At 35.8% G+C, this 13,345-nt stretch overlaps 2 protein-coding genes and 1 pseudogene across 4 annotated transcripts; 1 reads left to right on the top strand and 2 right to left on the bottom strand.

Moving 5' to 3' along the window:
* Positions 1-380: 380 nt before the first annotated feature.
* LOC144557107 (uncharacterized) lies at positions 381-1,385 on the bottom strand. The gene is made up of 2 exons (XM_078305643.1): positions 1,112-1,385; positions 381-922 (listed from the first exon to the last, which is right to left on the bottom strand). The coding sequence occupies exons 1-2, from the start codon at positions 1,383-1,385 to the stop codon at positions 381-383; spliced, it is 816 nt and encodes a 271-aa protein (XP_078161769.1).
* A 2,311-nt stretch (positions 1,386-3,696) lies between these two features.
* Positions 3,697-4,638, top strand: LOC144557411 (kiwellin-1 pseudogene; annotated as a pseudogene). Its single transcript, XR_013512658.1, has one exon. The product of XR_013512658.1 is annotated as a kiwellin-1 pseudogene (transcript).
* A 1,337-nt stretch (positions 4,639-5,975) lies between these two features.
* On the bottom strand, positions 5,976-12,557 carry LOC144556474 (histone-lysine N-methyltransferase, H3 lysine-9 specific SUVH3-like). 2 transcript variants are annotated; one of them, XM_078304831.1, is made up of 3 exons: positions 12,412-12,557; positions 6,543-8,693; positions 5,976-6,200 (listed from the first exon to the last, which is right to left on the bottom strand). In XM_078304831.1, exon 2 carries the CDS (start codon positions 8,655-8,657, stop codon positions 6,564-6,566), a length of 2,094 nt encoding a protein of 697 aa, XP_078160957.1. In that variant the 5' UTR covers positions 8,658-8,693; positions 12,412-12,557; the 3' UTR covers positions 5,976-6,200; positions 6,543-6,563. The 2 variants fall into 2 exon arrangements, with proteins under 2 accessions (XP_078160957.1, XP_078160956.1); XM_078304830.1 differs by having other exon boundaries at positions 5,976-6,215; positions 12,412-12,555.
* Positions 12,558-13,345: the final 788 nt, after the last annotated feature.

Raw genomic sequence — 13,345 nt, 5'->3', positions numbered from 1 at the left:
GGATCTAACTTGAGAAATCAACCTATAACCGGACCTAGTATATTAGTAAGAGCAATTCAGATTATTCGGCTAGGGTAGTGGGCATTCAATTTCCACCAAATATATTTAAAGTCAACAAAGAGACCTTTTTTTTTTGAGTAAAAATAGGATCAAGTCCCCATTTCATTGATAGAAGGGTGTTACATGAGGATGTAGCATCCAGGAAAAAGAAAAAGAAACAACATCCGAGTGGCTAAAGTGAAATACAAAAGTTGGCTGTTCAAAAGTTTTGAATGCCAATATCTAGCTAAAAGATAAAAAAGATAAAATAAAGTAAACTCAAAACAGGAAGATAAACAAGCCAGTTTGTCGGATACTGGTAAACCATCTTTAAATGTTTTTCAGTGCCCAGTATACCCCAATTGTTCTTCAATTTGCACCAGTAATTGTGCCACTGTGCTTTCTGTTTCTCTAAAAATCCTCGTGCAACGCTCCCTCCACACGATAAACGCCGATATCAGGAAAATTGATCTTTCTTTGGCCGTGTAACTGGTATCCAGAATCGGGTGCTTTGTTGCAGTCATGCACGGCAGCCTTGTTTGGAATACCCTTGCCACCTCTGTATTCAATTGTTGTGCGATAGGGCATGTGTTGAACAGGTGTAAAACTGTCTCTGTATCCGATTTACACATTGCACATCTATTGACCATACACCAGCCTTTTCTGCTTAGATTGTCAATTGTAAGCACCTTGTTCAGTAACATTAACCATGCAAAGACTTTAAATCTAGGTGGGGCTTTCAGCTTCCAGATGAGGTGTACCTCTCTTGTTATACGAGGCCCATTCTGTATTGCGACATAAGCTGATTTAACTGTGAATATTCCATTTGGCTGCCATCTCCACTTGACATCATCCTCTTGATTTTCATTGATCGGATTGGACCCTGTCAATAGGGTTATCAGTGCACCAAGCTAGCTGCCTGCTGATTCAGACAGTGGTTGTCTAAACATTCCTTGCAGGGGTATTATCGTCATTGCGGCTGCTAGGGTTACAGAATCATCCACTGCGTGGGTGTGCAAGTCTGAAAATTTGTTTGTTAGTAAGCCGAAGCCCCAATCATGGTGCCAGAAACTGATTGATGCCCCACTCCCTACAATTCTGATTGTGGACATGCTCCAGAACCGTTTGACTCCTTCAGAAAATTGAAAGATCACTGTGTTTGGCAAGAGATCCTTAGTTATACCCGTATAGGCCAGTGGTGGTTTGAGTAGTGTGTGTTGTGGCTTTGTCCATCTCCAAAACCATTTCAATAGCAGTGCTTCGTTAAATATCTTTAAATCCATTACACCAAGTCCCCCATCTTCTTTGACGTGCATACGAGTCAACAAAGAGATCTTGCCACTCATTTTCTCACTATTCAAACATGTGCGCAGATTTATTTTCCATGTTTTCTGAAACGCAACTTGTTACAAAAGAAATGATTGGTTCCGTAAGTTTCTATTATATTTTTAAAGGAATTTACGACCAAACTTTATTAAGTTACTATGAGGATATTTAAAGTATATCAAATTTACATGACACTTATTATGAGCACATTTAAGTTTTAATATTGACAAGTGTAATTTTATTCTTAAATATTATTTTTATTTTTCATTTTTTTTATAAGTTTATTCTTTGGTGTTAGAGAAAATGAACCCTCATATACTACTTGGCTTGAGCTTGATTGAAGCTTTATTCCAATAACCTTAGAGTAATGTCATTTATTGGAATTGGTTGATAAACTGAGAACCACCTTGCAAACATAACCGAATATTAAAGCTTCCTGTAAAATGCGTATGCAAAGTTTTAAGACAAATTTTTATGTAGTTAACCAAAGCCCAGTCCGATAATAACATAATGAATATGTGTAAGCCCACTAAAACAATTATGTAATTAGGTTAAACAACTAAATATTTCTCTGCTCTCTCTCACTTGTTTTTCTCTCACAAACCCAATAAGATAGGCCCGCACATCGTTTTAATTAAAATTAGTTATCGGTTTCGTCCCGACATGTTACGGACAAGTCACGATACGTGTGACAGTCACATGGCATATCTTTCTTAATTAAAAATGAGGAGGGTTCAAATGCCTCCATTTTTTGTGTCTCCATCATGCCTCTATTTTTTAAAACTTTAATAATTCAAAATTTAAAACTTAAAAATCAAAATAAAACCATTGGATATGATCTACATCATTTTATCTATGCACATGTAAAAAATTATGACATTTCAATTTTATTTTGATTGTCATTAAGAGCTTGTAAAAAATGCACTAATTTGAATCATTTCTAGACGTTGATTTTTGAACTTATTGATTCACATAAAAACAAAATTGAAATGTGACAATTTTTTATGAGCACATAGAGAAAATAACATAGATCACATCTAACGGTTTTATTTTGACTTTTAAGCTTTAAATCTTGAGTTATTAAAGTTTTAAAAAATGGAGGCATGATGGAGGCACAAAAAATGGAGGCATTTGAACCCTCCTCATTAAAAATAGCACGTTACACAAACTAATATGATCACAACACGTTGTCATATGACACTTTTCATAATCAATTTTTTCAACATTATATTAATTTATTTTGTCATTTTTTTCTTATTTTTTGTATTTTTTTTTTGTATGAACAAATTTAAAAAAAAAAAATTTCTTATTTTGTCATTTTTTTCTTAATTAAAAAAAAACATGATGAGTTATTATTTGTGTGATGTTCTTATCATTTTAGTCGTGTCATTTCACATCACTAATAAGTTTACATCAGAAAAAAGCACAGTTATTGCACATATTTTTGCAATGAATAATTGCAGTAAAAATAACACAACTTGTAGCAATGACTGTTAATTTGTTGTCCATAACACCCAGAAAACGATTGAATCATTTTGCAAAGAACCGTAGATAACTCCCTAGTTTACAGACAGTGGTGAAACTAGAAAATTTAAATAATATGTGAAAAAGGCAAACAAAAATGTGATTAATGGAAATTGAACCCATAATTTTACAAACACTGATTATAGAACTCTTAACATTAGACTACAAGTACACATTTGTTATTTCATAAGAGGAACTTGACTATATAAAAACAAAAATTAAATTAAATTTTAATATACATAATTAGAAAAAAAAAATTATTGAAATGGTTTAACACCCTCTGACATACATGGAGACCTGCCTCTGCATACAGATCAATTCAATTGAACATACCATTGACTTCAAGAAGCTTATTTTAAGTTCATAATTTGTTGTCCATACCATGTATTGACTTCGAGAAGAGGTTATTTTAAGTTCAATTATACACAAGGCTGGACGAATCAAATTATCAATAAATAAACCCTGAAACACCAATCATGTCTAGTCCAGTCACAATTTCGCCTCAATCACCTTCAATTTTACGGAAATAAACCTGCTGTGATTTTTGCATTTCATAAAGTAAACAGTTGGATTTGGAAGCAGATCCTATGATTCCTGAAGAATCACAGCAGATTTAATTCCCAATTTTACGGCCCGGATCCCCTAAAGTAACTCAATATTTGAATTTTGGATCGAGATCGTCTGATTTGAATCCGTCAATTAAGATTACTTCGCGATTCGAATTTATATCTCCAGATATTTGCGCTCATTTTGGATAGATTATCTCGGATTTGAATCGTACAATCCCAATTTAAAACTCAAAGATTGAGTTATTTCACTGGATCTGAACTCCAACGTAATCAAGAAAGTCAAATTTTCAAAAATTAATAAAGAAAGTACAAAAAAAAAAAATCGATGACGCGTAATGGATAGACTTAAAAACATAGTAATATACAAATGCCGCCCCCCGCTCATAATTAGCATTTAACAAACACTCTACAAACATTATTTTCTCCGAAGCACAAAAGAAAATTAAAAAAAAAAATGCACAGATCTCTCCTTTCTCTTTACACAATTCTCATCCTTCTCCTATCCTTACTTCATTCAAACCTTGCCACAATCCGTATTGTAATCGGCACATGCCATGCAAGCAGCTACCTCACCGGCAAGTCGGGCTTCTGCACCACACAAAATGATGCTGAGTGTTGTGAAGACGGCCAATTGTACCCGCAATACCGGTGCTCTCCTCCTGTAACCGCCAATACAACCGCCGTCATGTACATCGGCAGTTTCACTCAAGGCAGTGACGGTGGAAGTGCAACAGCCTGCGATGGAAAATATTATGGTGATAAACAACTGGTTGTTGCGCTTTCGACAGGTTGGTATGATGGGAAGTCTCGGTGTTTGAAGAACGTAAGAATAAGCGCGAATGGGAATTCGGTGTTGGCGAAGGTGGTGGATGAATGTGACTCGGTTAATGGATGCACGGTGGATCAGAATTACGAACCGCCGTGTGGGCCCGATGCTATAACGGCATCTCTGGGTGTTTGGGACGGGTTAGGGGTACCTGAGACTCAAAGGGATGAACTGGTTGTGACTTGGTCTGATGAGCTGTTCGGCTAGTCCGAGGGTTTTTTTTTTATTATTATTTTATATTTAATGGCTTAACACCCTGTTTGGATGGAGAGTAGAGGAAGAAATGGGAGGTAATAAATAGAAGGGAATGGAATGGAATAGAAAGGAAGATTAACATATTTAATCTCTTCATCTTTTGATGATTAATGAGATAAAATAAATTTAACTTTTTTTTCATCAAATTTCTTGTTTGGTTGATTAAAATTTAGGAAGTTAATGAGAAATTCAATGACTGTTATAGGTTTGAGGAAAAAAATTTGTATGAGAATTATATATGTATGGTATAGAGTTGGGCATTTGTGTCATTTTTTCTAAAAATATTTGTAACAAAAAAATTTTCTATCCGTTACACTCTAATTTGGAAAAAAAATTGATTCTATTAATTACAATGATACAGATTTAAACATTTCACCTCATGTATCTTTCACCTCCGACATAATTTTATCAACGAAACACAATTCAATGGAAAGTTTTTATTCCTTTCCATTCCCTCCCTCCCTCTGCTCTCCATCCAAACAAGGTGCGCGCATGATATCGGTCCAGCCCTTTTGCTCTTTCCAACGGCGCGCGCATGATAAACAGGTACTTGACCCGCTAGTGTCGGAGAATATTTATAATTCGATATTTAAGTTTGAATCTAGAAAATATATATAATATTTTATTAGATTCGAATGTGAATATTTTATTTATTATATCGTATTTAAATCTTGTATGATTCGAAATTTAAAATTCGCTAATGATTCGATAAATAATATATTTTAGTATATCACATATGATTTGAGTTGTTTCAAATATTCCATTTGAAGATATTAAATCATAATTATCCATACAAGTTAGCTAAATGAAAAAAAAAATCGATTTGTACATTTGTAATATAAAATAATTATTTTCACTCGTATTATTATGCACGTATTTTACTATTTAAGATCTTTTAACTAAAATATATAACATGATTCGAATTCAACTGAAAATCCATTTAGATTCTTAAATTCCTATTAAATACGAACAAAATTTAAATGAATTCACATTTGAATAATACGAGAATTAGAATCTGATTCATTGCCAACCGTATACATAGTCATTTTGAATCTGATCCATTGCCAACCCCTACATGTAGTCATTGACCATGTAGAGAGCTTGATTTATAACGTCAATAAGTGTATCTAGTTGTATTAACACGTGTCCCCATGTGTAATACACAGGAGTGATCTTAATTTTACATTTTTTTTTTTTTTTGAAAGCTTAACACTTCTAAAATAAAAATATGATTGTATGGTTATCGTAATAATTATGACGGTTTCCTACTAACAACAAAAATATTAGTGCAATTATATTCATATCTTTTATTTTCAATTAGCCAGCCTCTTTTCTGATCTGTACTTGTCAGATTTGAAACCTTTCCAAACTATCCAAAATCAACCATCTCTCTCAGCCCACAAATGATAGCAGATGAAAGCACAACAAACCACAAATACCAACAAATAATGGAGCATTTTTTTATGAATAAGTTCAGAAAAAGGAAAAAAATACTACAGATGCTAAACAAGGTTCCAGAAACACAACAGGCTAACTAAAAGTCAGAAATCCATAAATCCCTAACTATTTTGATTTATTACAAATCGCCAGAATCTCTACAGCCTCCACATTTATTCAGAACATTACACACCATGTCCTTTAAAAAGCATCCAACAGAGCACCTGAAGCAAAGCACGCTGAAATGATAATGGAACCCAATTATTAATTGAAACCAAACAAACAATTAGGCAGCAAAAGCTGCAAGAACAGCTCCAACTCAAAGCTACAGATATGGCACATTATATACCCAGACTGACAGGCTCGGTACCAAAGTCAGCATAAGAATTTATTGAGTTTGTGTGATTAACAACTTATGCGAACTGGATGCTGCAATTAGAAAACCTTTTGCATTTTTAAAAAGACAAGCTGATATAAGAGGAAGAAATTCCCCATATCTGCATGATATATAAGCAGAACTATATTTCAAGACACAATAAATAGGAGGTATGAACATGACAACTAACCTGTTTTATGAGAATGAAATCTCAACCAAACGTGCCTCTACACTTGTGGGACCCGCACAGACATGTCTTCCTCTTGACACTTTCCCCTTCACTCAGACCATAATCATACGTCAGCTCAGTCATAGGCGGTATATGCTTCATGGCGAAAAATACAATGTGAGGATGCCCCTCGTCAGTATGATCATGCACCACAGGTTGCCAAAACAAATTCGGGAAACAGCTGTGATTAATAAACCTCGACATATTTCCCATGTTTTTTGCACTTACGACAACATTTAATTTCTTTGCGGCATCCCCTAGATCATCTGAACTAGGTTCGCCTAGCAGCTGTGGACCTCGGTTCCATTTGAAAGACTGGTCAGTGTACACTGGCCTGAACAAGTACTCATCATCCTGATCTCCATTGGATGCTGAACTGGAGCTGTCCATTACCTCACCAGTGAACTCACAGATGAACGTGCCAGATCGAATGGGCTCCCAGCAGCGTAGGCCCCACCCACGGTCAGCAGTTTTGAAAACCTCAAAATGGAGTTGCACCCCCTTCTGGGTTAACCTGCTCCTACAGCTTATCCCGCACCCGCATGACCCACCACATTCATATATCATTGGCCTGCGGCTTACCAGAACCCCCTGTGCACTGTAAGGAGGGTGTCCCCCATTTTTTGACGCGCACGAACAGTTAGTGTCTCCCGGCAAGCACACAGTTGTGCATATACAACCCTCAGTTTGTTTGCTAGGGTTTATCCCATCTTTATAAGTTAATGCGGTGGTGTAGGTAAAATGACCAGGTTGCCCCTTTACTTCATCAACTTCATTTACTACACAAACAGGTCTGGATTCTTTACCTGATGAGATATCTGCTACGACAACATCCCCTCGGCTCGATGGGTCAATGCACCACTTCTCGGCCTTTTTCCAGAAGGAAATCCCATCGGGTTGACCCGGTTCTCGAAACAATTTGTATTTAAACACCTTAAAGCCTGATCCTGCTTTCTCAGTCCATGAATGACGTATCTTGTATAAGCCGTCATAGACATAAATTTTACCATTGGGAGGGTTAGCATGGTCTTTTACGCTGCGAACAACTCTTACCTCATTACCACGCTTCAAGCTATTCTCTAAAGCCAGGTTTCCTTTTACCAACTTCTGATCATTTTTGGTAGACATCCCCTGACCTGAGTATATGAGTGTGTCTACATCATCCTCAGCATTTTCATACATGCCAGATGAGACTATACTAACAGCCAACCTATCCTCGTCTTCCCCTTTGGTATAGTCTATACCGGCAACAGTTTGGGTGTTCACCCCGACCAAGCACATTTCAATACGGAAAAAATACATGTCCCCAACTTCTATCCCTGGTATGTGACCAATGGTCTTTGATCGGTTTACACGTAAATCATTGCTCATCATTATTGAACCAGCTTTCAAATGTTGTGCGTTTTTTACCTGGTTTGCCTCATCTAATTGTAATATGCGGCGCCTTAATGCATCGAATGTCATAAGAACCTCTTCTACCGCCTCTCTTGGGTTGAGAGAGAGTGACAGGGGCACAACTGTAATATCACCAGTGACATTTTCTTTTTGCTTTTTTGGAGTTTGTTCTAGCTTTCTAGGTCGTCCTCGTCCTCTCTTGCCAGTTGATGTACCCACTTTTGCAGTTGATGCGCTGGCTGTACCGGTCGATGTACCAGCTGTACCAGTTGTATCAGGAGTAATCAGCTCACTCTTGCGCTTTCGACCTCTACGCTTCTTGACCTCTCCAGTTGAGACAGGAGGCATATAAGGGGATTTCATTTGAACAGGGGTTGGGTTTAAGACAGATTTTTTCAACTTGGAGCCTTTCAAGGCTTTCGGTGTAGGTGCACCAGATGCACCCATGAAAAATTCTGGTGGCGGCATTTGGCCCCCGGTGAAGCCCGGTGGGTTGCTCCCGGACTCAGGATTTGGTAAATTATAGGGGGTTACACACACAAAGGAGGGGTTGTTTGGAGGTGTGTAGGTGTTAAATCCTTGTGGGGCAGGAAACATAGGAGCTAGGGTTCGAATTGGTTTTACATCTAACACTGTTATATTTTCCTGCGCAGCTTGAGCTGATTTTCTAGGCCTACCCATGTCTTAGCCCTTGAAAACTCAAAAAACTTTGATTGCCTGAAATAGAGAGATAGAGAAGAGTTGTTAAAAATTAAATAAAGTAGATCTTAGAGAAAATCACTGATCCAACGGTGGCTTCTAGTTTTACTGTTTTGTTAAGCCACCATTGGATCAGCGATTTTCAAAGTGGCTTAATAAATAGTAAAAAAATTCAGAAAAATGTAAAATTTGGTCTCCAAGCACATTTTAATATAGAGATCAACTTGAACGGTTCGGATCGACATTTTGAACTTTGAAAATTTAAAAATGACTTCATTGCACAGGACCTCAGGAACAATCGATTTGATATTAGCCAACCTCTTTGTATATTACTAAAATAATTCCGAGTGTTCTCCTTGTAGAAACAATGAACAAAATTAGTGCATAAAGTGTTGTTGGTATCAAGTCAGTTAGGATCGATTAATATTAAATATGAAGGGAAATTGTTTAAAGATCATGAAACCAACACACTCACATTGTGGCCTGTGAATGCTAATGGAACTGAGTTTTCATTGACTGTTTATAACACTGTTGAGAAGAGAGGAAAGAGAAGAGTAATACCACAATTTATGTTAATGATCAAGAAGAGATTCAAGTTCCTTTTCAGAATGTCGTCCACAAAAAAGGAAAGTATGATTATATAAAGAATTACTGGTACCAACTTATTTAATGTTGTAATTCACAGCACTCTTATAGATGAGGTGTTCAAGAAGGGCGAAATTGAGGAGGCATTGTGATGAGCCTAAGTTTATGATGTACAACAATCTTGTCGATGAGTTGTGCGAGTAAGAAAGGTGAAGTTGAGAAGGAATTGGATTATGCAGATGTCATGATTTGAAGGGAAGAAATTGAGAAGACATTGCATTTTCCAAGTGAGATGATCTCTAAATGCTCTGAACTTGATGTCTTATAGATGGGCTGTCCAAGAAAGAAACATGAAATTGAAAAGCTATTTGATTTGCATTTTCCAAATGAGATAATTTGTAAAGGAATCTAAGATTATAATTAACAGCACTCTCATAGATGATTTGTGCAAGAAAGATGATGTATTTTTCATATGTAAACTAACAATGCCTTCTCACTTTTCTTATAGATAGGTAGCAGAGCTTGATGAACAGAGAAATTAAGCATGCAAAAAAGTTCAACATATAAACCTCAAACAGAGAAGTTATGCAAAGAAGTGTAACACACAAACCTGAAACAATGGGCAGATGAAGCGGAAATAGCACGTGCAATTCAGAATGGAAAAATAGTACAATTTCTTTTATTTTGACAAGGCTCAATCCTGATGGCAAAATGTTTGACAAAGGTTAACTTCAAAATACAAATTTATCATTCTCCGGAAATTGTGGTTTGCTTTTTGCTGTGATTTTTTTTTTCATGTAGGGTCAGTAAGTATTAAACATGCCATACTGGCATTTTTTTTTACATATGGGCTTGTAAGCACTGGTACTGGTACTATAAGTTGCATGCACAGCTCACTTGTTTTGTCAGTAAAGGTATGGTACATGGCAGGTATCATATATTAGATACAACATATATCTGATTGTAAACTTTTTTTTGTTTAGTTATTTTTTTCTTTATTTGTGGTTTCTCAGATCTGGCAGTAGTGAACAGTTTGCACTTGTACATGCAGCTTGACATAAACACACAGATTTATCCTTCATGTTTTGATAAAAAAAAAATTCACCATGTTATCTCCTACCTTTATCTTGGATAAAACAATAGATGACTACTTTCATCAGATGCAGTTTATCTCTCTCTCCTGACCTTGTAATTTTTAATTTTTAAAATGTGAGAAGCCGAATTTTAAAAATTAAAAATTTCTATTTGAGGTATTGCATGTCATTACCATGTTAATCCCTAGTACCAGTGTTGCTCAGGTTTAACATTAAAAAATAACAAACTGTCAAAATAGAAAACCCCTTCTTTTTAAAACAATGATTTTACTTAGAAAGACTCGTCCACAGGAAAACAGAAATCCCCCCCCCCTATCACCCAATAGTAGGGCATGAGAAAAATTACAGCAATTAGTTAAACCAAAATGCTTCTAATATTTAAAAAAGTTCACCAAGCCTCTTAGTGAGCTTAGGTCCAAAACTTACCGAATTGGCTTCAAACAATGAATCCAATACATTGAAACCGATCTACTTCACTAGTGATGAGTTTGCATGCAAAGTTTTTAATTTTTTTTATTAATTTAATATAAAGTCAAGCGGTCAAAAAATATTCAATATATGTAAAAATTTATGGATAAATTTCGTCGTAGGTCACTAAACTTTGTTATTTGTCGCCAATTGGTCACTCAAATTTGATTTGTCTCTTTTAAGTCACTCAACTTTTTTATTTGTCTCAATCAAGTCCCTCTATAGTTTTCCATCCAAAATACTAACGGAATATGCTCATTCCGTTAGTATTTTGGATAGAATATGCTCATTATGTTAATATTTTGGATGGAATGAGTATATTCCGTTAATATTTTGGACGGAATATGAATATTTCGTTAAGATTTTGGATGAAAAAGTATAGAGTGACTTGATTGGGACAAATAACAAATTCGAGTGACTAAAAATGGACAAATCAAATTTCAGTGACCAATTCGTGACAAACAACAAAGTTTAGTGGCCTCTGGCGAAATTTACCCAAAAATTTATACACATTCTAATTTTGACCACTTTACTTTATACTAAATTAATTCGAAAAATTAAAAACTCTGCATGTAAACGCATCATATGTGAAGTTGATTGGTTTCAAAAGTTTGGATTGGTAGTTTGAAGTCAATTCGATAGTTTTTTTAAAGCTCACCAAGAGGCTTGGTGAGCTTAAGAACACCCAAGTTTTACTCGTGTAATTCACATCTTGATGGTATCTTCATTTTTCCTCATAAAAAGTTATTTCATTCCCTTTTTGTTCTAGTACAACAAAAAATTCACAGGTTATGAACCTCGTGCTGCTGCGAATTGGGTAAAATTTAACTTAAAAACTGAAAACATATAGGAAAAAATTTACATAAACTTAAGGAAGAACTCGAGCTTAAAAACTGAAATGAAATAAGGTGGGAACTAGGGTTTTCTGTCCAAATTTGTCACGATCTCATCTCAGTTTGATAATAGTCGTTGAGAAAAGTGAATTAGAAAATTTGCGAAGTAAAAGAGATGAAGCTGAGGGCAGATGTGGCAAGCGCACAGGCAGCGATTTAATTAAAATAAAGAGACTGACAAAAGGGCCCAACATTTCTCTGCAAAGTGGGACACAACACTCGGGAATGGAGAAGGACATAGGCACATTAACTGGAGATAATAAACAACAGATATTACGAAGTTCAATGCAGAAGTTCAGTAACTAATAGGCTGACGTGTCATGCTGAAAAATGAATAGAAAGATTTAGACTAGGAAACTTAGTAATTCTTGCTGGAGTAGAATCACCTATATATAGACAAGCATTGTAACCAATCCTATTATCAAAAAGATTATCAATTTGTTGTGTTCACCACTTCATTTTCTGGCTTTCGCCATTTTCCTGTATCAGACTCATAGTTCAAATTTCTCTGATTCCTTTAGTTTCTCTGAAATATGTGCAATTCCAAGTTCAATTAGGTTGAGAACCTCACAAAATTAAAAAAAATATATAGGAAATATTTGAACTTCCTCCTAAAAATCTATGGTTTTCAGCGATAGAGAGAGTGTGTGAGAGGTTAAGAAATGAGAATTAAATCTAGAGAGAGATGGGAATTACCAGATCGAAACGCAGAAGGTGATGAGGCTGTGGCGCGTCGAGCGTCCTTTCGAGAAGAGGAACCAAACCTTGGTCGAGTGTTGGAACGGATTCGCTAGGGTTTTCTTCTCAGGAGAGGGTCGAACGAAGAGCGACTGAGAGAGAGAGAGAGCGAAAGAGAAGTCAGGATCCTCTAAAGTAATTCAAATTTCGATTTAGATCCGGACCGTCCGATCAGAATCCGGGATAATCCAGCCCGAGGTGGAATGCACGGATCCTCTTTAATGTTTGTGTCGGAACAGATCTGACGGTTTAGATATAAACTTAAAATTTAATTTACTTTTGGTGATATGAATTCGCGAAAGGAAGGAGAAGTGGAGGATTCATTTCCAGCTAGAGCCCCTGATCCTTGCGCGAATTTAGAAGTTCATCTAACGGCTAGAAACACTAGCACTGAAGGGCCTCAACTACGGATAGCACGCTAGCCATCTTTCTTATTTATATATTCCCTCTTCTTTGAGAAAACAAAAATGTTAAAATTTGCAAAGAGAATGTGATACAATTTGTGACTGGTTACCGTTATTTCTTTTCAACAAAGTTTTACCAACGTGCAAATGATGATAAGGAAACAAACTAATTATGGAAAGAGGAAAATTAATCGAGTACAGTCCCGGCTGGACTAGTTTGACTTCAAAACTTAAATTCATTAGTAATTTTTGAGATGCAGATAAGGAATACTGAATAAGAGGTGCACAAATAATTTCACATTTTCAAAATTAAATTAAGAAAATTAAGAAAACAATTATCACAAGTGAGTTACCTACGGGATTTGTTAAACAAATAAAAAAATAGCAAATTTCAAATTTCAAGAGTCCTCTTTCCATAATTAACGAAAGAAGGGAAAGTATTCCACTCAAAATTCAAAATAAAACACAGAACTAATGTTTTCTACTAA

This window comes from Carex rostrata, chromosome 7 (assembly GCF_964058835.1).
Source record: "Carex rostrata chromosome 7, lpCarRost1.2, whole genome shotgun sequence".
Classification (NCBI taxonomy): domain Eukaryota; kingdom Viridiplantae; phylum Streptophyta; class Magnoliopsida; order Poales; family Cyperaceae; genus Carex; species Carex rostrata.
Note: the sequence above shows the minus strand (reverse complement) of the source record. Positions and strands in the feature narration are given on the sequence as shown.